The 26,690-nt window shown below is 43.0% G+C and overlaps 2 protein-coding genes across 4 annotated transcripts in view; one reads left to right on the top strand and one right to left on the bottom strand.

Annotated features, from left to right (window-relative positions):
- The first annotated feature begins 554 nt into the window (after positions 1-554).
- On the top strand, positions 555-5,413 carry LOC115193914 (peripherin-2-like). Its single transcript, XM_029753062.1, has 3 exons — positions 555-1,508; positions 3,062-3,308; positions 4,982-5,413. The coding sequence occupies exons 1-3, from the start codon at positions 928-930 to the stop codon at positions 5,186-5,188; spliced, it is 1,035 nt and encodes a 344-aa protein (XP_029608922.1). The 5' UTR covers positions 555-927; the 3' UTR covers positions 5,189-5,413.
- A 4,373-nt stretch (positions 5,414-9,786) lies between these two features.
- ubr2 (ubiquitin protein ligase E3 component n-recognin 2) overlaps positions 9,787-26,690 on the bottom strand; it is a 41,802-nt gene continuing 24,898 nt past the window's right edge. For all 3 annotated transcript variants that reach the window (XM_029753060.1, XM_029753059.1, XM_029753061.1), the window contains 17 exons: positions 26,414-26,507; positions 26,131-26,289; positions 25,322-25,413; positions 25,063-25,138; positions 24,749-24,897; positions 22,754-22,809; positions 22,549-22,645; positions 22,299-22,366; positions 21,352-21,487; positions 19,602-19,698; positions 19,291-19,421; positions 18,252-18,360; positions 18,020-18,076; positions 15,656-15,733; positions 12,889-13,059; positions 11,881-11,982; positions 9,787-11,662 (listed from right to left, as the gene is read on the bottom strand). In XM_029753060.1, coding sequence (XP_029608920.1) covers positions 11,521-11,662; positions 11,881-11,982; positions 12,889-13,059; positions 15,656-15,733; positions 18,020-18,076; positions 18,252-18,360; positions 19,291-19,421; positions 19,602-19,698; positions 21,352-21,487; positions 22,299-22,366; positions 22,549-22,645; positions 22,754-22,809; positions 24,749-24,897; positions 25,063-25,138; positions 25,322-25,413; positions 26,131-26,289; positions 26,414-26,507 — 1,814 coding nt within the window. In that variant the 3' untranslated portion in view covers positions 9,787-11,520. The remainder of the gene's footprint in view (positions 11,663-11,880; positions 11,983-12,888; positions 13,060-15,655; positions 15,734-18,019; positions 18,077-18,251; positions 18,361-19,290; positions 19,422-19,601; positions 19,699-21,351; positions 21,488-22,298; positions 22,367-22,548; positions 22,646-22,753; positions 22,810-24,748; positions 24,898-25,062; positions 25,139-25,321; positions 25,414-26,130; positions 26,290-26,413; positions 26,508-26,690) is intronic.

Raw genomic sequence — 26,690 nt, 5'->3', positions numbered from 1 at the left:
ATTTGTATTTATTTTTTGCTCAGAAAACTTGGGGGCCAAATAAAACCCCCCGCGGGCCACCAGTTGGGAACCTTGATCTATACTGATTGAAGTGGATTTAACAAGTGACAACAATAAGGGATCATAGCTTTCAACTGGATTCACCTGGTCAGTCTATGTCATGGAAATGTTTTGTACACTCAGTGTATACTGTACCAATATTGGTCTATTAGGTAGTTATTTTGGCAAACACCTGAGGCAGTAGAGTCTTACTCTTAAAACACCACTCGCGCTGTCACCAGATGGTTCACACTTGACAAGGTGGAAGTTCCTGCAGCCACAAGTCAATCTCCAAGGTCTCCCCATCCCAGTGCAGCCCATCGCAGGCAATGGAGGAAGCTGACGCTTAAGAAACAAATCAATTACATGGTAAGACAAGAGATTAAAGCCCAAGGCTCATCTGCTACAAATGGGATCAGGGCTGATTAGCAGGGTTTAGGATGACGTACTGCATCTTTGTGGCTTGATCACTCTGCTACTCACCTGGCTACCTCCTTTTGCAGGAAAAAGATTCACCTGGAATAGCTGTGTAGCCCGCTATCCTGTCATTTTGGGGGATTCTATGTGAATATTTGTTTTATCATTTTTGGTGGCAGACTCCTCTGTCCACCCAACACTATGGACTTTCCTGATTTGAGGTTAATCAGAATGGATCTGAAGAGGGGAACCCTTGCCAAAACACATTCTGCAGCTCCAATCTGGAACGGATTACAATTTTCCAACTGAAACTCTCCACGGGAACATTGTTGCCTAAGGTCAACTGAGGTCTTAACTGTTAGTGAAAATATAACATTGAAAAAACTAGTTGACTATTTTGTATATTCAAATTTGTATATATTTTTTTCATCCAAGTTTTGATTTCGGAATAGTATACACTCTGAGGTAAGCATGGTGTTGATGAAGGTAAAGTTTGACTTGCCGAAGCGGGTGAAGCTTGCCCAGGGCCTGTGGCTCATGTACTGGCTAGCAGTGATGACTGGCATTCTGGTCTTCAGTCTGGGGCTGTTCTTTAAGATCGAGCTCCGGAAGAGGAGTGAGATGATGGACAACAACGAGAGCCATTTTGTGCCCAACCTGTTGATTTTAGTTGGCCTAGCTGCTTGCGGGGTAAACGTTTTTGGCGGCAAGGTGTGCCACGACTCTCTGGATGCTTTGAAGTTCACCAAGTGGAAGCCCATGGTCAAGGGCTACCTGATGGGCTGCTTCGGTTTCAACATTCTCCTGTTCTTCACAGCTCTGCTGTGCTTCTGCATGCAGTTTCAGTTGTACTTTTCCCTGGCTGAGGGTCTGAAGAATGGGATAAAATACTACAAGGATACGGACACACCTGGACGCTGCTTCATGAAGAGGACGCTGGACATGACCCAGATGGAGTTCCGTTGCTGTGGTAACAACAACTATAGGGATTGGTTTGAGGTCCAGTGGATCAGCAACCGCTATCTGGACTTCAGCAACGATGAAGTCAAAGAGTGAGTACTGAAATCAATAGCTGATAGAAAGCAATGTTGGGTGGATCATGGTACCCAGAAGGCCAAGATAGGCCCAAAAATTGCCTGTAAAGTTAAAGTAGGCAAATGACTTGACAGATTTCTTGGTTCTGGCTGACGCCCAGAGACACTGTCTTTCCACCAAAGCTCCTTGGCCTCGAAAGATTCCTTCAGTCTTTCGATTGACAGAAAGGCTATTTTAGGAAAGAAGTACTGTTTAATTCAGGCCAAATCCTATGCAACATATCCAACATTGCTACTACATAAGAGTTGTTTCTCACTCCTGACCATAGTCTCCATCTTTACTCATATGGTCTCTTGTGTTCTTGTACAGGTAGCTGGGGTTGGCAAATGAAACAAGGTAACACTTGCTGTTGCTAGTGTATGGTAATGACAACTTAGTTAATGTAAAACATACAAATCAAATCGTTTAATTAGGGGTATACCTTAAAGGGGGTCAGGGCAGGATAAATGTAGAGAGAATTAAAGAAGTCTTAGTGGGATGCAGAGGATACCAGTGTAAGTGGAGTCAGGCTCATGTGCCAGGTTCTGATAAGTAGTTAATCTCCCTGGATCTAAATTCCACGTCCTTCGGAGCTTACTGTCCCCCTAAATCATAATAAGACGGCAGTTATCTGTCACCAATAGACTCTGACACTTACCTGAATCACACTACCCCCCTCTCTCCCCAATATTGTGCTTTGGTGGCCATTGATACTATATTTAGTCAATTTAGATTCTGATTTGAAGACATTGATTAAAGGGATAGTTCACCCAAATGACAAAATGAGACATTGGTTTCCTTACCCTGTCAGCATTCTATGGATAAGGGATGACAGCAATTCATGCTTTGCTTTTGTTTACCTGGCCACTGTTTCAAGTGTTAACTTGTAGGTATTCTTGGCACAAATCCAATGCAAGTCAATGATACCTATAGTAGCATTTTCATGCTTTATGTCCAAATCACCTATAAGTAACTACACAATCAATTGTATAATGTTTAGGATGGATGATTTGGACATTGAGAAAGTCATTAAAGAACATGTTTGGAAGTGGGTGGTAATGTGTGATTAGTACATGTGTAACGGTGTGCATGTTTAAATGCATTAGAGTTCATTTCCATATGTATATGTGTGTGCACGTACCGTATACTTGACTGTGGGCATTAGGCATGCGTGTTCATATGTTCATTTACTGAAGAGATAGATACCTGCTGTCTCTCTCACTCACGAATGATCCCATCAAGAGGGTCCTCATGAACCCGGTTGAAACTCTTCACCTGTCAACATTAGCCTGAAGCAATCCCAACGTTTCTCCTGTCAGCCAAGGCCTCTACACGAGAAAGCTGATTGATCGCTTAGTCATACAGTTAGTGTAAACTGACACTTGACATGTGAGCTGTCGCCTCCATTTCAATGCCTCACATGTCTGTGTTACGGGACTGACGTTAACCTGTCACGTAGATGACATGCCGTGCGATATGGCTGACGCGACTTGTGACGGGTCTGACGGGTCTCTCTTGGTCCTCTCCACAGCCGTGTCCTGAGCAACGTGGAGGGGAAGTTCCTGATGGAGAGTGTGCCGTTCAGCTGCTGCAACCCCGGATCCCCCAGACCCTGCATCCAGCACCAACTGACCAACAACTCAGCCCACTATGACTACGACCACCACACCGAGGAGCTCAACATCTGGACCCGGGGCTGCCGCGAGTCCCTGGTCGCCTACTACGGAGGCATGATGAACAGCATCGGGGGCCTGATGCTACTGTACATCATACTGGAGGTGAGAAAGAGAAGAATATGGAAATGGCTGGGGGGGGATGGCCTGTCAATCTCCTTCACTTCAGAGGGTAGCTGGCGACATATGCTAAAGATCACACGCAAACAAATTTATTAGCTGATTTGAATAAATTGCAGTCTTAAAGGCATATGTAGGTAAGTAGTAGAGCAGGGCTAGGCCCAGTGGTGTAGAGAAGAGGATAAAAAATGTATCGAACAATTTAAGACTGTCCATCGGTTTCCCATTATTGGCCATATTGTAGAAGGTGGCCATTTCTAACTATCTAGCTCAGTGAGTATTAGTAGAAGTCCAGCTGGTCCAAGTTGGCCACAGCTGACCAGTTCAGCGGGCACACATACCAACCCTCCTGAATATATTTTGACTTTAGGAGAACATGTGGCACACACCAAGCCTAACTATAACGTTGCCCTTCTTACAAGCAGGCTCCAAAACATGGCATTACATAGTTGGTCTTAGCACTCGCTTGACTTTCATATAAATGTCTTGCCAAAAGTAGACCTCTAGTGTCTGATCTATCTGCTCAGGCTTAAGTATCAAAAGTAAATGTAATTGCTAAAATATACTTCAGTATCAAAAGTAAAAGTATAAATAATTTCAAATTCCATATATTAAGCACACCAGATGGCGCAATGTGTTTTTCATTTATTGATTTACTGATAGCCAGGGGCACACGCCAACACTCATTTGTGTTTAGTGAGTCTGCCAGATCAGAGGCAGTAGAGATGGCCAGGGATGTTCTCTTGATGTGTGTGAATTGGACCATTTTCCTGTCTTGCTAAGCATTCAAATAGTAACGAGTACTTTTGGGTGTCAGGGAAAATGTATGGAGAAAAAAGTACATTGTTATCTTTAGGAATGTAGTGAAGTAAAAGCAAAAATGGTCAAAAATATAAATAGTAAAGTAAAGTACAGATACCCCAAAAAATTACTTAAGTAGTACTTTAAAGTATTTTTACACCACTGTGTGGGTGTGGTATATGCGGTGAGGGAGGATCAGGGTTACAGGGGTTAATCTGGGCAGAGCAGAGACCAACAGGTAGCCTTCCTAGAAGCACTAATAGGTTTGCTATCTGGGTCAAAACAACAACACTAAATTGTCATTTTGTGCCAAATCCAAATTTGAGATCTGTGTCAATTCATTGATGTCAATTGATGTCCAATTGGCGCCAACGGGAGATTTGATCTAAAACCTAACCCACTGGGGGACAGTATTGTTTCAATGTCACTTCAACAAAAAAATGCAATGTGATGACGTTGAATCAACGTGGAAAACTGATTGGATTTGCAAAAAGTCATCAACGTAAGAGAATGTGGTCTGCTTTTCATCCAACTTTTAATCTAAATCCAATAACATGGTGACATGTTTTGTTGATTTCACGTTGAATTCACGATAGTTGACAACTCAAACAAATGTAAATCAAAACTAGACGTTGATCTGACATCTGTGGCCAGTGGAAAGCCTTAATGACTATAAATAAAATGTTGATTTAGATCAGTGATTAATACATTTGGAATCAGTGTTTTCTAAATCTAAACAAGAACGGGTACCAGAGATCTCTGGTGGTTCAGAGGCCATATAGATTGTTTGATAATTACAGCGTGTCCGTGTAAAGGCTCTGTCAGTGACGTACATAACTTGTTTGTCTGGTCCTCAGGCAGGAGTGATGGTAGGCTTACAGTACCTGACCACTTCTCTGGAGACTATGGCCGATCCAGAGAACCCGGAGAGTGAGAGCGAGGGCTGGCTCCTGGAGAAGAGTGTGAAGGAGACGGTGGCAGACGTCATAGCAACGATCAAGGGCCTGGTCGGTGCAGGGAACCATGTTGGGGAGGTTGAGGAGGGGGTGGCCACTGTGAGTTGAAAGGGTCTCACCCAAAGGGACTATCGACGGGAGCTCAAAGAGAAACAGAAGGAGTGAGAGGAGAGACGTCTTCTCAGTGAAACAACACACATACTCAAACATACACACACAGACACATCAATGGACACATGCACACACCCTTTGAAAAGTGAACAACTAAACCAACTCCTCACATGAAGTGAGCACCAAACTCAAAAATGCGAATGTACAGATGAAGTCAGAAGTTTACATACACCTTAGCCAAATACTAATAATTTGGCTAAGGTGTATGTAAAAATATAACATTCCCTGTCTTAGGTCAGTTAGGATCACCACCTTAATTTAAGAGTGTAAATGTCAGAATAATAGTAGAGAGAATTATTTATTTCAGCTTTTATTTCTTTCCCAGTGGGTCAGAAGTTTACATACACTCAATTAGTATTTGGTAGCATTGCCTTTAAATTGTTTAACTTGGGTCAAACGTTTCGGGTAGCCTTCCACAAGCTTCCCACAATAAGTTGGGTTAATGTTGGCCCATTCCTCCTGACAGAGCTGGTGTAACTGAGTCAGGTTTGTAGGTCTCCTTGCTCGCACACACATTTTCTATGGGATTGAGGTCAGGGCTTTGTGATGGCCACTCCAATACCTTGACTTTGTTGTCCTTAAGCCATTTTGCCACAACTTTGGAAGTATGCTTGGGTCATTGTCCATTTGGAAAACCCATTTGCGAGCAAGCTTTAACTTCCTGACTGATGTCTTGAGATGTTACTTCAATATATCCACATCATTTTCTTACCTCATGATGCCATCTATTTTGTGAAGTGCACCAGTCCCTCCTGCAGCAAAGCACCCCCACAACATGATGGTGCGACCCCCGTGCTTCACGGTTGGGATGGTGTTCTTCGGCTTGCAAGCCTCCCCATTTTTCCTCCAAACATAACGATGGTCATTATGGCCAAACAGTTCTATTTTTGTTTCATCAGACCAGAGGACATTTCTCCAAAAAGTACAATCTCTGTCCCATGTGCAGTTGCAAACTGTAGTCTGGCTTTTTTTATGGCAGTTTTGGATCAGTGGCTTCTTCCTTGCTGAGTGGCCTTTCAGGTTATGTCGATATAGGACTCGTTTTACTGTGGATATAGATACTTTTGTACCCATTTCCTCCAGCATCTTCACAAGGTCCTTTGCTGTTGTTCTGGGATTGATTTGCACTTTTCGCACCAAAGTACGTTTATCTCTAGGAGACAGAACGCGTCTCCTTCCTGAGCGGTATGACGACTGCGTGATCCCATGGTGTTTATACTTGCGTACTATTGTTTGTACAGATGAACGTGGTACCTTCAGGCATTTGGAAATTGTTCCCAAGGATGAACCAGACTTGTGGAGGTCTACAATTTTCTTTCTGAGGTCTTGGATGATTTCTTTTGATTTTCCCATGATGTCAATTAAAGAGGCACTGAGTTTGAAGGTAGGCCTTGAAATAAATCCACAGGTACACCTCCAATTGACTCAAATTATGTCAATTAGCCTATCAGAAGCTTCTAAAGCCATGACATCATTTTGGGGAATTTTCCAAGCTGTTTAAAGGCACAGTCAACTTAGTGTATGTAAACTTCTGACCCACTGGAATTGTGACACAGTGAATTATAAGTGAAATAATCTGTCTGTAAACAATTGTTGGAAAAATGACTTGTGTCATGCACAAAGTAGATGTCCTAACCGACCTGCCAAAACTATAGTTTGTTAACAAGAAATTTGTGGAGTGGTTGAAAAATGAGTTTTAATGACTCCAACCTAAGTGTATGTAAACTTCCGACTTCAGCTGTATATCCTGTCCATAATAATTCTGTATATATGTTAATCAGAGTATATTTTTTAAAGAAAAATATTTAAAAATATATTTGGGTTGTCAAAACATCTGTACCGTATACATGAATTTGGGCTTTTGAATATCTCGAAAATGTAATGAAATAATGAAATCTCCCCTTCCTTCCCTGGGGATCCTCTCCATGAGAAATGATGGACCTACCCTGAAACAATCAAGCCTAACATAGTTGATCTACCCTCATGTCTAATAGTTTTACCCCTATGTCCTTTTTACACTCCACAACTTGTGTTAAGTGGACATGCAACCCGATAGCTACACAAAGATATATGTATTTTTGTGAAGTAATCCAAAAATGTTCTTAGTCTGCTCAATTTAACAGAATTTTCTCATCCAAAACACAACATTATCAATGCCTAACGCCACCCGGTCACATACGTTCCCTGAAGGCAGCTTAAATCGGGCAGCTGCGGAACCGGTGTTCCTGGCTGTCCCTCCCAGCCCCCTCTCACACTGGCCCCTGAGGGGGAACACATAAACCCGGGAACTGTAGTGTCCCCATACAGGTCCCGGCAGAGCAGCGCCACATGCATTTACATCTATACAACACACACTTTAACATTTAGCGGTTATGTATCAGTGTTGCTATCGGGTTATATGTCTGCTTGATGTACGAGGCAGATTAAACTCTGATTTTGTAGTCCTTTGAGGGGCTACAGTGGACTGAGTGCCCAGATGAGGTGCTGGGTACGTGTATAAGAAGACGGATGTGTACTTTTTTGAGCGTTAACAATGATCAGATTGGCAGTTTAAATCAGCATACCCTTTATGGGCAGATAGTGATGCTGGTCAGTTTGCAGTGGATACAAAAATGTCTTATCAGTTGTCATATTTTTACTTTCTGTGGGATCACGATTTTCCTCCTTTGTAATATTGAGAGTTCATCTTTTCTGTAAATTTGGATTTTGAGATATTGTGTAAGATAAAGATATATAAAGAGAACAAGAGTCGGATTGTCTGTTTTGTCCATAAGGTTTTGTCTGACATGAGTCATTTCTAAATTGATACTGCACACTTAAAAATGTCCTGTCACCGGCATATGTACTCACATTCAAACAGTATTTTTAAACTCTTTATTCACCATGTCCAAGCTGCCTATGCTTTACATTTCCCCCTTCATTCTCTCACTTTTTGCAAACTTCACTTAAGTGACATGCTCTTGATACATGTTGGTTGCGGTAGGGTAGTACCATATCCAGATGATGAAAAAGGCCAATAAAGGAGAACCGGAGGTTCACAGTTGAGGGAGATGAGGGGTACGTGTAAAGAGCCCAGTAGGAGCCCGGCTTTCCCTGATGGGATCAGCAGTAACGTGTGGTTCCCACTCAGCGGGGATCCAATCCTCAGTTACAGGACAAACAAGTCACTAAAATCACTTCAACTGTGCCACCCCTCAGAAGAGATAAGTTGTCTCCAGTTATCAAGTCTCAATTGAGAAAGAGGTCTTCTGACTACTGGGTCTTCCAGGTTAAATAAAGGTTTAATAAGAGTAAGTGTTGGATAATACATGTCAAAGGGTTGGGGTATATCTAGTAAAGACAATTTAAAGGATACTTAGGCTTACCAATACCCTTTTTAATGTGTTCCCTGATATGTCCAACTAAGCCATAAACAGAGGTATCCTTACCTGAGGGGTAGGTTCAGTTGAGCAAGAACAGTAAATTTAGTTGAATACGTGAGAGTGGTAGTGGGGGGTAAAGGGGACATCTGTCCTCTGGAATATAGCTTAAAGGACCTAAAGCACATAAACAGCTGCTGAGGAGATAAGAGCAGTAAGAGGCTTTGATGTGCAGCTTAGCCCCATCAGGTGATTGCAAGAACAGGTACCTCTGACGCAGGGAGATGCCCAAAGCATCTTTGACCGGATGGGGCGGGCTAGCCCCTCTCCTGCAGAATTACAACCCAATTCCTCTCCAATCCTCAGGAGGCCTGGATATCTGTGCCAGAATGTTAGATCTAATTACTGATGCTAGGAAACGTAGTGATGCACATTTAAATACTGAAGAGGTTTGGGTTAGTTTTAACCTTGTCCCCAGGCTAGTGGCTGGGAATTATCCAAGGGAGCAATTCTCATTGAAAATGTATTAAATTAAAATATTTATTACCTATTAATAAGAATAGGAATGCAGCAGTAAAATACTACTCTGTGACTTCCCTAAAAAAATCAAGTTTGAGTCTGGGAATGTTTCAAAGAAGCTTCCAAAAATATCTCACTCACCTCACCTTGAATGTTTTTAACCTCAGCGTTGCTGTAATCCTGGTTAACCACTGGTTAACTGGTTAAGTGTTCTCATTACACCAGCAGCTTTATTCTCCAACTGGGCCTTGGGAGCCTAATCCACTTAATTATCCTGGACGGTTCCCATGCTGGTTATACTGGGAGGCCCTGACAGATCGGAGATGGGCACAAGTGCTGCTCACAGCAATAGTGATATTAATATCACAGATGGTCACTCAAGGTCACACACACAAAGCCCAGCAGGGGTCTTTGCATTAAAGGGTTAGTGCGAGATTTTGTTCTACTTACCCAGAGATTCTGAATCTTTCCCACACGTGAGGACGCGTGAGTAGCGTTGCCAAGGCACTTCCATTGTTTTGGTCGAGTTCGATTGATCTCTCTACCGCATCTATTTCAACAACAAAAAAAGTCTAACAATATTGATTGTCCCCACAGCCCTCCCATCGTCTAGTGACTAATTCAAAGTACACCTCACAAATAGACAAGACTCCGGCATTCCTTTTCCTTTTTAATTAGGTATCATTTTACAATATAGTACAATGTACTCATTTATACAATAATTAACATATTAACAAGTCTGTGACATGAAAATAATGATGCAGCCTCAATATTGGGAGTGTGTTGAAGAATGGGGGTGTGGATGGTTACCATGAGAATATGCCAAAGGAGTGATAGGAGGAAGAATATAGAGCTTCAGGTCCCAGCATCGGGGAGACCCTGCATCAGAGAGCAGTGTGTGTGTGTGTGTGTGTGTGAGCGTGCTAAAGTGCCTGCGTGTCATTATCCTGTTAAGTTTCTGAGCTTTAAGGATGATATTTCAGTCTACCTGTCATGTCACACACGGCTGCCCCCTCTGTAGGTGTGGTAATGGTACAGTCCAGAGACAACCTTATGATTAGGGCTAGGACTACCTGACCTGACCAAAAACACAACTCTGGGCTTTACTTACAGACTATAACTAGGTCCAAGAGTTGTTTTCCAGGTCAGGTCGTCAGGCAAACCCACAGGCCCTACTTATGACAACTTCACAGTCCGTACATGGAAAAAAAGGTTAAAGGGATATGTTCCTGCACTCTTCTCAGAGATCCAAAAAAATGACAATACAAAAACAATTACCAAAAAACAAACAAACCCCATCAATGCACAACATCCACGTCAGATAAAAAGTGAGAGAATACATGGCTCTCCAACCAACCACATATTACCACAAAAGGAAGAGACAGCCTTGCGATAAAGGATCATATCAGGTTTCCTTAAATATAGTGTTAAAAAACAAATAGTTGACAACGAACAGTCTGGATACATTCAAAACGCACATAAACATAACCTGCAAAAAGATTTCACACGCACGCCAACATACACACGGACAAATTGGAAAAACCAAAACACAGGCACTCGGGAGTTAAAACACGCAAACACTGGTGTGTTACTGCACTGTGTATTTGGGTGTCCATCAGACTGGAGAAAGTATTCAATGATTGCAGCAGGGGGGGAGAATATACCTTTGTAACCCCCACACTGCAATGGGTCAGCAGTGTCTCTCACAGAGCGTTGGGGTCAATCCACTTCAGGACTTGAATTGAAATTCCAATTCAAAGCTGAAAAGCACTATTTATTTTCAATGAGGATTTTTCAGCTCTTGGGTTCAAACTTAAATTCAAAAGGAATTTAAATAGAATTGACCCCAATCTGACCTCACCTATAGACCTATCAGATGAGATTTTGGCCCAAACGCTGAAATGAGCAGTCACTGGATGACAAAAGCAAGGATGAAAACCTTGTGCTTACTCAAAAATGTTAGGTATCAAAGCAATCCAACACGGCAGCCATCTATCTACCTTAGAAATAATTTAAATCGTATTCGAATAGGCAGAAATTAAATAACATTCCTATAAAGAAGTTATACTCTGGAGTATTCATGTTGCACCTGACCACAGGGGCCCGATGTGTCAGCTATATGCTTTATAATATATATATTTTTTTATATTAATCAGAAAGAAAATAGAGAAACACATTCTTTCCAGGGAGAAACAGCAAAAAGAAGAGGAGAAAAACCTACATCCATTCATCCACTCCCAGACAGAGGGAGGAGAGAGAGGGAGGAGCGAGAGAGGTGGGGCTCTGTTGCCATGTCCACCATACTGCTGCTCTCTCATGTGCAGAGTCCCCCATGTTTGGAGAAGGGGTGTATCTGACTCTGGTGGGTGGGACCTATAGTAACCTATGACATCACAGGTGCTGCCAGTCGATACCCACCAGGGTCTGGTTGGCCTCCTGGGCGTGCCCTATTTCCTCTGTGACGCTGTGCTGGCGCCACAGCTTCTGGATCTTGCGGTAGCGCTGGCGGCACAGGTGCAATGGGTTCCCCCGCCTGGATAAAACACAGAGACGCAAGGCTTTCAAACAGCGGAGGACAGCAATACACACTACTGGACATCTTTCAGCACAGACCAATAACATTTACAGCAGTGGGTCTCAAAGTTGCTTCTGGGGGATTCTAATGAGCGCTGGTGTCTGATCCAACCGTTTGAGAAGCCATTTTGAGAACCACTGCTGTAATGTTATGAGTGAATGTGCAGTGTTGTTCACCTTAGGCCCTGGTCCGTCTCTCCATAGTCGTCCAGGTAAGGAGGAGCGTAGAAACAGCCCTTAGTTTTACCAGCCAGGAACAGAACCTGGCTCTCTCGCACTCTGGAACAGAAGGGATAGCATTATACTTGCACACTCATGAACGTTGGCAAATCTGTAGTTTCTTTTGTCAAGTAACCATTTCTTTGTGCTTGGGGTGAAATGAAAATAGAGGTCTCTGACCACGCACACTAATGGTGGGTTTGGCCATCGAAAGAACAACACGCAGAAAAACACTCAACCCTACTGTAAAATATGGTGGTGGATCTTTGATGTTATGGGGATATTTGGCTTCCACTGGTCCTGGGACTCTTGTTAAGGTCAACGGCATCATAAACTTTACCCAGTACCAGGACATTTTAGCCAAAAACCTGGTTGCCTCTGCCAGGAGGCTGAAACTTGGCCGCAAGTGGATCTTCCAGCAAGACAATAACCCCAAGCACACATCAAAATCCACAAAGAAATGGTTAATTGACCACAAAATCAACATTTTGCAATGGCCATCTCAGTTTCCAGACCTGAACCCAATTGAAAACCTGTGGTTTGAATTGAAGAGTGCAGTCCATTAGAGCAGACAAAGATATCAAGGATCTGGAAAGATTCTGTATGGAGGAATGGTCTAAGATCCCTCCCAATGTGTTCTCCAACTCAGAAAACATTTTAGAAAAAGGCTCGCAAGGGGAGGGTGCTAGCGTACTGAAAACAGGGGATCCAATCATCTTTCAGATGAATTTTTTTGTATTACTTGTTAGACAAATTCATTCTCCGAGCAAATGTATAAGTATACAATAACGTGTATATATTTTTATGGCATACAATATAGCTCAGTATTATTTACTTTATACAGCCTTTTTCTGCTCATCTTTATCAAGGCATCCAATAATTCCAGACCCCACTGTATACAGGCGCACATTTAAACACACACACACACACACACACACACACACACACACACACACGGGTCTGTACCTGAGGAAGATGCCTACTCCGGCTCCACAGGCGAAGGTGTGCGCGGTGCAAGCTCCCACGTCCTCTCCATCTAGCTCTGTCTGGCAGCAGTAGCTCTGAGAACACAGCATGGAACCACACACCAGGCACAGGGTGGGCGCACGGGACTTATCCCCACCTGACTTAGGGCACCTGGGGGGAGAGCGAGGAGAGCATAAACACACAGTTGGGGCCAAATACACTACATGGCCAAAAGTATGTAGATTCCCCTTCAAAATGAGTGGATTCGGCTATTTCAGCCCCACAGGTGTATAAAATCGAGCACACAGCCATTCAATCTCCATAGACAAAGATTGGCAATAGAATGGACTATACTGAAGAGCTCAGTGACTTTCAACGTGGCACAGTCATAGGAGCACTTTCGTGCGTTTGCCAGCAGCTCTTCGCTGTGCTTCAAGCATTGAGCTGTTTATGACTTCAAGCCTATCAACTCCCGAGATTAGGCTGGTGTAACCGATGTGAAATGGCTAGCTAGTTAGCGGGGTGTGCGCTAATAGCGTTTCAATCGGTGACATCACTCGCCATGAGTAGTTGTTCCCCTTTCTCTGCAAGGGCCGCGGCTTTTGTGGAGCTTTGGGTAACGATGCATTTGGATAACAGCTATACTGTTACACTGGCAATACTAAAGTGCCTATAAGAACATCCAATAGTCAAAGGTATATGAAATACAAATGGTAGAGAGAGAAATAGTCCTATAATTCCTATAATAACTACAACCTAAAACTTCTTACCTGGGAATATTGAAGATTCATTTTAAAAGGAACCATCAGCTTTCATATGTTCTCATGTTCTGAGCAAGGAACTTAAAAGTTAGCTTTTTTACATGGCACATATTGCACTTTTACTTTCTTCTCCAACACTTTGTTTTTGCATTATTTAAACCAAATTGAACATGTTTCATTATTTATTTGAGGCTAAATTGATTTTATTGATGTATTATATTAAGTTAAAATAAGTGTTCATTCAGTATTGTTATAATTGTCATTATTACAAATAAAAAAGCTTAAAAAATAAATAAATTGGCCGATTAAATCGGTATCGGCAATGAAAAATCATAATCGGTCGACCTCTACTGGAAACGCATTCTCTGGAGTGATGAATCACGATTCATTTACATTTTAGCCATTTAGCTGACACACTTATCCAGTCACTGTACCCCAACTGCACACATTTGACTAATCTGTAACCCCGCACATTGACTCAGTAGCAGTACCCCCTGTATATAGCCTTGATATCATTTTATTGTTACACTTTTTATTTTATTGTTTACTTTAGTTTATTTAGTAAATATTTCATAGCTGTTGTATTTGGTGCATGTGCCATTTTTTGGGGGACTTTTTCAAACTGGTCTCCCATGGGAATCAAACCCACAACCCTGGTGTTACAAGGGCCATGCTCTGCCAACTGAGCCCCACCGGAGGACCAGATTCACCATCTGGCAGTCCGACAGACGAATCTGGGTTTGGCGGATGCCAGGAGAACGCTACCTGCCGACTGTAATGTTTGGTGGAGGAGGAAAAATGGTCTGGAGCTGCCCCCATGCACAAAGCGAGGTCCATACAGAAACGGTTTGTCGAGAACGGGGTGGAAGAACTTGACTGGCCTGCACAGAGCCCTGACCTCAACCCCATCGAACACCTTTGGGATGAATTGGAACGCCGAACAGTGAGCCAGACCTAATCACCCAATGTCAGTGCCTGACCTCACTAATACTCATGGCTAAATGGTAGCAAATCCCCGCAGCAATGTTCCAACATTTAGTGGAAAGCCTTCCCATAAAAGTGGAGGCTGTTATAGCAGCAAAGGGGGGACCAACTCCATATTATGCCCATGATATTGGAAGGTGGATGTTCAATGAGCAGATGTCCACATAATTTTGCCCACGTAGTGTATATTGGCACCCTTGCGCATTTCTTAAAGGCCCAATGCAGTCAAAATTCAGTTTTTGCTGTGTTTAATATCATGTTGTAAAACAGCTGATGAAACTAACACTGTTTAATGAAATTATTACAGCAATGTATTTAAACATTACTAGGGATGTCCCAAACTCAAACAAATCATCAGTGTTTGAGGGGTGCCTTCCACCAACTGCTGTTCTCAGCTCTCATCATAGGTTATGGAAGTGATTCAGATTTTGACGCATAGGGTGTGTCTATATAGGGAAAAATACACGTTTTAAATAGATTGGTCAAAAGAACAATTATTTAAAATGGGTATTTCCCACCTGTACTTCACCCCTCAAACACTGATGATTTAGAGCAGTTTGCTGCTGAAGAGTGGGACAAATTACCAGTAGAAAAGGTACAGCAAGCTCAATGATGGCTACAAGAAGCATTTGTCGGAAGTTATCTGGGCCAAAGGCTGTGCAACCAAATACTAGCACCAGGGTGCCAATCATTTTGTCCCTGCCATTTGTCTTTATTTTCTAAATGATTAATTGTAAACTTAAGTTTATAAAAATAAAACTGGTTCTGCAATGTTAAAAATCCAATACGGTGTGGAGATCAACAGTTTTCAATTTCAACTTATTTGAGAATAGAGTATTAATTAAGAAAAGTGCAATAGGTCCAATATATTTGACCGCAACTGTAATAGACATTCACTCTAAAAGGTCTTCCATAGGACAGTAAGGAGAGAAATGACATCCAATTGCTCCCGATTGTAATTTTGTAAGGCTATGCTACGACATCTCTGATAAACCAATGACAGTTGTTCGCTGTGCACTCACGTGAAGCTGGATGCTTGGTTTATGAGGGCACTGTAGTCATCTGGGAGGTCAATCAGGCTGTTGGACTCCCGAGGGAAACTGAACAGAGGAAGAATTGGTCAGCCCTAGAGCTCTTAACACTATCAACAACAAATTCTGTACAGTTCTAAAAAAATACAAAAAACGACCACACCAGTGTTAATTTCGTCAACAATAACTACGACCAAAAACATTGGTCAACATATTTTTCCTGACGAAAACTAATGCCGATAACGAGACGCCATGAATGTGTTACGAGAATTCCTTGCGAGACTTAAGGACATTCAATTCGACATGAAGCTCCTATTCATCCGTTTTTGTCCAATCATAAGCATGCATGCCTTTGCAGAATGTTTAATGTAATCCTCTCATTGGCATAAGTAACGTCTTTCAGTTGCGTGGTCTGATTGAGCTGATCTGCTCTCCCACACAGCTCCCGGGCGGTCACTTCAGTCACTCGTCAATCTTTTGATATGATACGCAGAACAATGTTAACTCTGTCTTACTTTCATGTAGGCTATTTTGCTTTGATCATGTCAGCTCTATTTTCCTACGTGCTCTTTTACTCATCTGTCTTGTCGCGTTCCACAAATACGCGTGCAGTTTTTCCCCGATTGAACCTATGAATGCTACAGTATTCGCTGAACATTAGGAGTAAAGTAACATTTCTGGCAATGTTGGAATACTCAGATTTTCCCCTCTAAGGGAATCAGAGGCGCGGTCAATCCTCTGCAACTGGATCCTGGACTTCCTGATGGAACGCCTCCAGATGGGGAGGGTAGAAAACAACACATCTGCCACACTGACCCTCAACACGGGGGCCCCTCAGGAGTGCGTGCATATAGCCCCATCCTGTACTCCCTGTTCAACCACGACTGCGTGGCCGTGCACAACTCCAACACTACTATCAGCAATACATTGAGGGAGAGTCCACGAGCGGATCGTGGACTAGAGGAAAAGGCGGGCCGAACAGGCCCCCATTAACATCGACGGGGCTGTAGTGGAGCGGGTCGAGAGTTTCAAGTTCCTCGGTGTCCACATTACTATGGAGCTATCATGGTCCAAACATACCAAGACAGTCGTGAAGAGGGCACGACAACGCCTCTTTCCCCTCGGGAGGCTGAAAAGATTTGTCATAGGACCTCAGATCTTCAAAAAGTTATACAGCTGCAGCACAGAGTATATTGACTGGCTGCATCACCGCTTGGTATGGCAAGTGCTTGGGTAGTGCGGACGTCCCAGTACGTCACAGGACCTCTATAGCAGGCGGTGTCAGAGGAAGGCCCTAAACATTTTCAAAGACTCCAGCCACCCGTCATATACGGTTCTCTCTGCTACCACACGGCAAGTGGTACCGATGTACCAAGTCTGGAACCAACAGGACCCTGAACAGCTTCTACACCCAAGCCATAAGCCTCCTAAATAGTTAACCAAATAGCTACTCAGACTAACTTTTTTTTACTCATCACATACACTGCTGCCCACTGTTTACTATCCACCACTTTATTCCTGGCTACAGTATTTGAACATATCTGCCTTGTACCCCTGCACATCAATTCGGTACCGGTACTCCTTGTATATAGCCAAGTTATCGTTACTCATTGTGTATGTATTATTACGTGTTTAACTTTTCTATTATTTCTCCATTTTCTTTCTCTGCACTGTTTTTTACAAAGCATGTAAAGAATAACATTTTATTTTGATTTGACCTTCTTCTCCTTGAGCATAAACTGAAAATGGCAGGTGTCCAACATGTAGAAATCACTCTGCCATTTCCCGGTTACTTAAATTCTACACTGTTCACTCAATTTCGGTTTTTGTGAGAAAACAAGCACTTGAGTGTAGAGAATCACTACACAATCTAAAATCACAGTAAAATGTATTCAATAAATAAAAATATAATATTTTCAGCTGTTTGAAGCTGGTGGGTAAAACTAAAAGTAAAGACTCCAGGGCGAATCTCCACCATGTTGCCGGGAAATGGGATGCGGGGGAGGGGGTCGAGTTGTTATTTGCCTAGCTTCCTCAAGGGGAAACAAAGTTAGACATAATACCTTTAATATGATGGAAGTTAAAAAAACGTAAATATTATTTATTTCATGAAATAAAATGCATTGACTAATATGCAACTAACATGACTGGCTAGAACTACACTAAAATTGTCTAGTTTTAGTCGACTGATAAACTAATGACTGAAATGACTCAAATGTATTTTAGTCATAAAGACTCAAACGAAAATAGCTGCCAAAATTAACACTGTACCACACAAAATAATTTATACCAATATACGACCTAAGTAATCAGAGTCTTCAACCCATCATATCACAGTAAAATAGCAGCACTGACCTCACGAGAACGCCACCTCCCTGGAGGGTCTGTCGTACACCTGGGTGAGAGCACCACCTACAGGACAGGAGGACAAAATGCTAAATGAAATAAACTTTCCCCCATCAGTGTGACTATGACATACAGTACATCAATCAGTCATGCAGCTGGCACTTCTGAACCATTCAGAGGATACACGAGGAGAAAAGACAGGTTACTGGCGTGCGCAAGAGAGAGCGAAAGAGACTCTTACCCGTGCAGTAAGGGCTCCAGTAGCACCTTTTGACTGTGGTAAAGCTGAAGCAGGTTGGAGGGCAGACTGAGGTATCCACACAGCACCTCCCACTGACCAGGACACAGAGCTAGAAGAGACACAGAGAGTGAACACCAACAGCATGACTCTGTTTGGTACAGTGTACGTGTTCAAAGATCAGTAAGAGTGTAAAAGTGTGTGAGATACACACACTTGAATATAAGTGTAAGGCTGTGCCTATCATGGAATAACCACAATCACCGTTATAACTGTTCAAACTGCAAAATTAAAGGCATGCGCTAATTGTCTCTCCTCTCTCCCCTCCTCTCTGCTGCTGTAGCCCACTTGTGTTGTGTTGCCTAGCAACCGGAGTAAACAATCTATCACGCAGTGGTCATGCCTTTGGGTCATGCATAGAGACTTGGCTCTCGATTCAATCCATACAGCCGAAGTTCAGTGCTATAGCGCGATTGAAATTTAAAGGCAACGTTCCCGCATTCACAGGGAGACTGGATTCACGGTAAATGCTGCATGTCGGCTCAATTGGAAATGACATTTAAAATTCCAAGCGCGCTATAGTGCTGAACTTTGGCGTTATGGATTGAATCGAGCCCTTAACGTTCGCGAACTTCGGTTTTTATAACATTGATGATTCACTTTTGTTTATAAAATGTCCCACACTCACCAAGCAGACAGAGAGGTGATTCAGGTCAGATTTCAGCATCTTTTTTACACCTTTACAAACCAGAGAATTATTCCTACTGTAGCTGGTACAGATAATACTGGCTACAGCATCTAAGGGAGTGCATTTTTGAAGGAGAGAGAGTGTACGTTGGGAGGAGATGGAGACAGTTGGATATCTAGACAGATGATCATTCTTTCACACTACCGCTATTGCGTCAAATATTATTTCAAATTAATGGATCGAAGGGTTATGGCGGCTCTTTTATTCACCGGCTTCACCCATAATCATCCGTTCCACGATTATACAATTACCGTGCCAGCCCTGTGTGTGTGTGCGTATCCATGTTGTAGTTACCATGCAGCTCCGGGGGCGTAGGAACCCCGTTAAGGTGGTGGAAGAAGAGTGCAGCTCCTCTCAGGTAGGGCAGGATGCCAGTCTTCACGCAACGCCACAGGTGCCAACCAGAGCACACCTCAGGCAGGGAACTGTCACCACACACACACACACATTAGAAGAAAAAAAAAAAATCACACTCACAGCATGGTTCAAGCACAACGCACGCATTACCGCGACAATACTGGGGGAAAAGCCGGCTGCTTGGTGGATAGGGAAGAGGGGGGTGTAGTCTGGAACGCGTCATAGCTACAGAGTCAGTGTCGCCTCACCTGCCCAGGTGTGTTCTGATGGTGTTGTAGAGAGCGCAGATGTCCTCCTCCTCCTCCCTCTCTGCTCCCCCACTCTCCTGCTCCATGGTCACCTCCTCTGTTGACACACACACACACACACAATGTACATGTTTGGTCCTTTCTCTACGCCGTATAAACACGTTTCACGTTTGACAGTGGTTAACCTGTTGGGGATAGGGGGCAGTATTTGCACGGCTGGATAAAAAACGTACCCGATTTAATCTGGTTACTACTCCTGCCCAGAAACTAGAATATGCATATAATTATTAGCTTTGGATAGAAAACAACCTAAAGTTTCTAAAACTGTTTGAATGGTGTCTGTGAGTATAACAGAACTCATATGGCAGGCAAAAACCTGAGAAGATTCCAAACAGGAAGTACCCTCTCTGACCATTCCTTGGGCTTCTTGCCTCTGTTTATTGAACATTTAGGATCTTTGCTGTAACGTGACACTTCCTACGGCTCCCATAGGCTCTCAGAACCCGGGAAAAAGCTGAATGATGTAATTCCAGCCCCAGGCTGAAACACATTAGCGCTTTTGGCAAGTGCTCTATCAGAGGGCCATCAGACTGAGGCTCGTGCATGAGGGGATCCCATGCTTTTACTTTCGCTCTCTTTGTACTAAAAAACGGTATCCCGGTCAGAATATTATCGCTTTTTTATGAGAAAAATGGCATAAAAATAGATTTTAAACAGCGGTTGACATGCTTCGAAGTACGGTAATGGAATATTTAGAATTTTTTTGTCACGAAATGCGTCGTGCTCGTCACCGTTATTTACCCTTTCGGATAGTGTCTTGAACGCACGAACAAAACGCCACTATTTGGATATAACAATGGATTATTTGGGACCAAACCAACATTTGTTATTGAAGTAGAAGTCCTGGGAGTGCATTCTGACGAAGAACAGCAAAGATAATAACATTTTTCTTATAGTAAATCTGACTTTGGTGAGTGCTAAACTTGCTGGGTGTCTAAATAGCTAGCCCTGTGATGCCGGGCTATCTACTTAGAATATTGCAAAATGTGCTTTCACTGAAAAGCTATTTTAAAATCGGACATAGCGAGTGCATATAGGAGTTCTGTATCTATAATTCTTAAAATAATTGTTATGTTTTTTGTGAACGTTTATATTGAGTAATTTAGTAAATTCACCGGAAGTGTTCGGTGGGAATGCTAGTCACATGCTAGTCACCTGCTAATGTAAAAAGCTGGTTATTGATATAAATATGAACTTGATTGAACAGACATGCATGTATTGTATAACATAATGTCCTAAGATTGTCATCTGATGAAGATCATCAAAGGTTAGTGCTGCATTTAGCTGTGGTTTGGATTTATGTGACATTATATGCTAGCTTGAAAAATGGGTGTCTGATTATTTATGGCTGGGTACTCTCGCTGACATAATCTAATGTTTTGCTTTCGTTGTAAAGCCTTTTTGAAATCGGACAGTGTGGTTAGATTAACGAGAGTCGTGTCTTTAAAATGCTGTAAAATAGTCATATGTTTGAGAAATTGAAGTAATAGTATTTCTAAGGTATTTGAATAACGCGCCACGGGATTCCACTGGCTGAGTAGCCCAGAGAGGTTAACTTCCACGACTCGTAAGTACCCTCTCTTCAACTATCCAAAAGGTAAGATTTTAGCTGGGGTTGAGAGAGCTTTAATATGCATGCAGACACACACACGCACACCCTGTCCAGGTGTAGGGTGCTCTCTCTCCTTACCTGGGCCTGACGTGAGCAGCATCTGGACCATGTGAGCCACAGTGATGAGGTGGAAGAAGTGCAGCTGGACAGCGTCTACACTCAGCCCTGAAGAGTCCTGGGAATGGACCGACCCGTAGGACAGCACCACACTCACCTGAGAGAGGGATCGGTATTGACTTAACACTTATGCACAAAAATCATATTTTATTGCTCACATCTCTCACATATTTAGCAGATGTTATTGCGGGTGTAGCGAAATGCTTGTGTTCCTAGCTCCAACAGTGCAATAATATGTAACAATTTACAACGACACACACAAATCTAAAAATTAAATAATGGAATTAATATATAAATATCAGAACGAGCAATGTCAGAGTGGCATTGACTAAAATACAGTAGAATATAATACAGTATATACACATATGAAATGAGTATAGCAGTATGTAAACATAATTAATGTTTTATGGTCAGAGTCAACAATTGGTTCGCGTATGATCTGGGAGCCCAGAGATATGATATACCACTTGGCATGTACAGTACCAGTCAAAAGTTAGGACACGCCATATTATGGACTTGGTCTTTTACCAAATACGGCCATCTTCGGTATACCACGCATACCTTGTCACAACACAACTGATTGGCTCAAACGCATTAAGAAAATAAATTCCGCAAATTAACAAGGCACACCTGTTAATTGAAATGCATTCCAGGTAACTACCCCATGAAGCTGGTTGAAAGAATGCCATGAGTGTGCAAAGCTGTCATCAAGGCAAAGGGTGGCTACTTTGAAGAATCTAAAATATATTTTGATATGTTTAACACTTTTTTTGGTTACTACATGATTCCATGTGTCTTCACTATTATTCTACAATGTAAAAAATAGTAAAAATAAAGAAAAACCCTTGAATGAGTAGGTGTGTCCAAACTTTTGGCTGGTTCTGTATGTCTGATGGACGGGGACTCACCAAAAGGTGCAACATGTCTATGTCCAGGATACAGGGAGAGGTCTCCACCTGGGGGTCTGGAATTAATGCTACACAAAACACACCACACACACACACACACACCCCATCAATAAAACTATACAACTCAAATGCCTAGACCAAAACAAGCCTCAACATATGCAACATTAACACAACATGTGAATTTGAATTCAGGCACTGAAAGGACCAGCCTACTGGTCCTGCAGGTGCCCGTTGACAGTGTCTGTCCTACCTGCTACCAGTCTGATGTAGTGGCCCTGCACGGAGGGCTGAGAGGCTGCAGTCCAACACGCTGAGCCAAACCTGGCCAGGGAGCTCAGGCAGTCATCCTGCACACACAAACACCGGTGTCAAATATGTCTCAGCACCTCTCCACATAACACTACTTCCTAGAAGTCCAGTGACTCATAGGTTAGAAGGAGGTTGTCGTCGTTTACCTGTCTGCAAGGTAAACTTCCAAATAAAGGCTTCTCCTCGTCCACCAACAGTCGCTCTGCAAAATGAAAAAAAAAAAGTCAGTTGAACATCACAATGAGAGAAACGATTGTTGTGTTTGGACATCTGTGGACCATTCTCAGCAACATATTAATTGACCCATTAAATAATGAAGACTTAACTAGGGCCGTGGCGGTCATGACATTTTGTCAGTCGGTTACTGTCAGTCGGTTACTGTCATGCTGTAACATGCTGTAACTGTAACTTACAATCAAAACGTCAATGTCCGTTCGTCTCAATAAAGATCCATCCAATTGATTGAAAAACATGGAAACCCAGTTGCAGCAGTGTCCAGTAACGTTGGGCTTTATGAACTGCTGGTCCCATGGTAATTTACCGTTAATTAACATAAAAAGGTTTAGCATCTCCAGGCCTCCATGCATGCATGCAAGCTGCTTATGCGTACCTTTGAAGCATCTACTTTAAAAAAAAAAGTCTAATAAATCCATTTAATTTACACCATCACAATAATTCCATTATTTATTTTAGTCAGGTCTAAAGATACTTTACGATATGAAGAGAACGTATTGAGATGGCCTACTGTAGGTTTATGTTATCTGGCTATGCTCCATGCTGTAGGCTTGTTCATTTAGCTGACAAGATATGAGAGACTTATGAGCATGCCATTATTCACTTTTAAATCGGGTTTTACAGTATGAAGAATTTAATTGAACTTAGCTGAATAAAATAGAAAGGATATTTTCCCCCCATTACAGAGCGAGTGCGCATATGAAGTGGCTATGTTGAGCGTAAAAGTGACCATTTGAAACAGGTCCTATAATGTTTTAGTTGTGAATAATACAAACCTCGGAATGTCTTAGAAATCAAAAGAAATATGGGCTGCATGGTGCGACTACAGTCTATTGAGGAGTTGAACAAGCAGCAAAACAAAAAACCTGCGCTCCGTTCCTTGCCTCAGGCTGCACAGCTGCTCTCTCATGAAGTGATCATATTTTCACCCATCAGACTATTCTCTATTTATCTGGTCTTTACTAATATGTAACATTAGTTTATTAGTAAAATAACAATTTTAAAATGGGCAGGAACAGAGACGGGGGGGAAAAGATGGCATCGGTATGCACTCAAACAGCCTAGTCAGTGAACGGAGGCTGCGCCCTTCCCCGCCGGTCTGTTTCGTAGGCCACTTTGGTTTTCAGAGCGGATCATGTGCTTAATATGAGCAGCTGAGAAATAAATATAAACGCTTAATTCAGTCCATGCATCAACCACTGTTTGAGGAGCATGCTCTCGCTGCCCGACAGGTGATATTCCGCCAAAACCCTGTACGCCATGGGCTCTCCCATCTTGTTCCTGCAGCAAACACAGTGCTTAATTATGGAAATCTGTTCATGAACATCAACATGTTTTCGCAACTAAACATATTGTCACTAAACTGTTGACAGGCCGTCTGCGTGCTCAATAAAGGAATATAGGAAAGAGGAGGAGATGGAAATGCACGGTGATGAGATAACCCTATTATTAGGCTATTCAAAATAAAAGACAAATTCACTAATTGTAGGCAACCCTGCACAATCAATCAATGAAGCAATAGCATGGCCAAGGGCTGTAGGTTCTCTCCCAGACTCATGGATATACATGTTGGAGTGTAGCATAAGGTAACCAGTCCATCCAGTATGCATAACACAGTCCACACTCACCTGTCCTTCCTCAAATGTCTTTACTTTTGGAGTATAGGCTAGACCAATTATGTACCAAAGACATCTTAAATCAGTTTTGTTTTATGTTTTTCTCCCATGCATAATTTGCATGGGAGAAAAAAAACTGCCGGTCATACAGTCACCGCAACAGCCCTAGACTTAACTCAATCCCACATGTGCACCTTTGATATGGGTTTCATATCACTTTAAACTATGTTGGTTCTCTAATTCTTGTCAATCATCTTCTTTTTTTTCCCTGTCTGTGTGTGTCTGTATTACCGATAGACTGGATGGTGTAGGCACAGCTGCCCCAGCACATGATGGGCACGCGGGGGTCCTGCTCATTGGGGTGCACCTTAAGCCCAGCTTTGTAGGTCGCCGTCCCAAACGTTGTCAGCATCTCCTTTATGGTGCTGGAGTAAGGACTCCTGAAGAGACGGGTAAGTGAACAACATCCAAATCAAAGGAAGCCAATCGAACTAACCCAAAGACGTCTTGGTTTACTCTTTGAGACATTGTCAAATGCCCGGCGCCCCAAAAGTATCTCTCTCTCATAAAATGGGTTACAGTGTCAGTCATGAGCAGTCACTTACATGGGCGTGTAGTCTATTCTAAAACTCTCAGGGGCAGGGCACCCCTCTTCTACCGTCTCTTCAACAGCGTCAACACCTACACACACACGCACACACACAGGTTAGTGACATAGCGTGAACGCATAGACACATTCTGTCGTATGTCACTTCAAAAACACTTTCATCTCAATGCTGATATACAGTGGCCTCTAATGTGTTCCGTTGAACATGTGAATGTGTCGTGCTGTGATGAGAATGATCTACGCGGGAAGGAACTCACTGACGGGCTGGAGTTTCCTGTGGGCAGAGTGCATGGCCTGGATCTGCTGACCACTGATCTTTAGCCACTGACCCAGACCAGGCTGCTCACAACTGGAGAGAGGAAAGAGAAGGCGACTGGTCAGTGGTCTGACCTACTCATTGTCACACTTCTGGAGAAGCATACAAATATGGGCTTTCTCAGCGTTCTCTATGTGAAAGTGTAAACGGTCTGAATGACCTCTGTGTAGTTGTGGAGGGGGCGACTGAGCGTTAGTGCCAAGTGAGCCTTGACCTCGCGTGAGAGGAGTGGTACTGTTGACGTCAGAACTCTTGAAGGGAATTACACTGGTTTAACTGGGGGGGATGGACTGGTTGGAGGTGAATGAGAGGCGAGGGACCAGAGGTTTATCTCGTGACAACCGCTAATCAGTGTGTGGTCACTGTGACCCTCTGCCAGTCAAGTGTGGTTTCCTGCATCCCAGTAGTCTTAAGCGAAATTCCTCTCGTCCCCATCATCTGCACCGATCTGAAGGAACTGGACGGGTGAAAGCAAATTCCCATTGAGAATTCACTATCTGCATTCACTTATCCATCATTTTCAGACGAGCGCAGATAAAGGAAACCAAATGAGACTATGAGAGAGGCACACCAAATTAACGCGCGCGTGTCCTCTGTAGCTGAGTTGGCGCTTGCAACGCTAGGATCGTGGGTTAGATTCCCGGGGTCACCCGTAAGTTAAATGTATGCAGCATGACTAAGTGGCTTTGGGTAAAAGCGACTGTTAAAAGGCATATATTATTATGATAGTGTGATAGTGTGATTGGGTACCTGTTGGAGCCCTTGGGGCCGGGGAGCAGCGGAATGACGGTGTTACTGAGGCACTCGCATAGCGGACACAGGAACTCCCCGTTCCCCACATCGTAGCTGGTGTGGACGCGCAGTCGCTGCTGACGACGCTGCTCCTTGGCCTGCACCGCCTCAAAATACCTGCACACACACACACAGGAGAAGACAACTATTGAGTTTTAAACCCAACCAACAGTCAACTCCACAGGCCCACTGAATCCTCAAGATAGGCCTAGTGTGTTTTAGAACCCTGAGTCTGTCTAACCTCTGCCAACAGTGAGAGTGCATGATGTGGCCACAGCTGCCTGTGTGTGTGCCAAACGACAGGTCAGGGTGCATGAAGAGAGGGTCGTAATGCTCTGGAAAACACAAGCAGGTAAGTCAAGCAATGCTAGTATATCATTCACAGACAAAACAAAGACTATACACATCCTCCAATCTGTGGTCTAGGGGGTAGGATGAAGTTGCCTCTTGACACTGATCTAAGGTCAATTTAACATCCCCTCAATACTATAGATTAGGATTTGAGGGAAGGTAAACTG

The sequence above is a fragment of the Salmo trutta genome, chromosome 5 (assembly GCF_901001165.1).
Source record: "Salmo trutta chromosome 5, fSalTru1.1, whole genome shotgun sequence".
In the NCBI taxonomy this organism is placed as follows: domain Eukaryota; kingdom Metazoa; phylum Chordata; class Actinopteri; order Salmoniformes; family Salmonidae; genus Salmo; species Salmo trutta.
Note: the sequence above shows the minus strand (reverse complement) of the source record. Positions and strands in the feature narration are given on the sequence as shown.

Coding starts and splice junctions, on each gene's coding strand:
- LOC115193914 (XM_029753062.1), top strand. CDS start 928: ATGGTGTTGATGAAGGTAAAGTTTGACTTGCCGAAGCGGGTGAAGCTT. Junction 1,509..3,061: donor AGCAACGATGAAGTCAAAGA/GTGAGTACTGAA, acceptor TCCTCTCCACAG/CCGTGTCCTGAGCAACGTGG. Junction 3,309..4,981: donor TACTGTACATCATACTGGAG/GTGAGAAAGAGA, acceptor TCTGGTCCTCAG/GCAGGAGTGATGGTAGGCTT.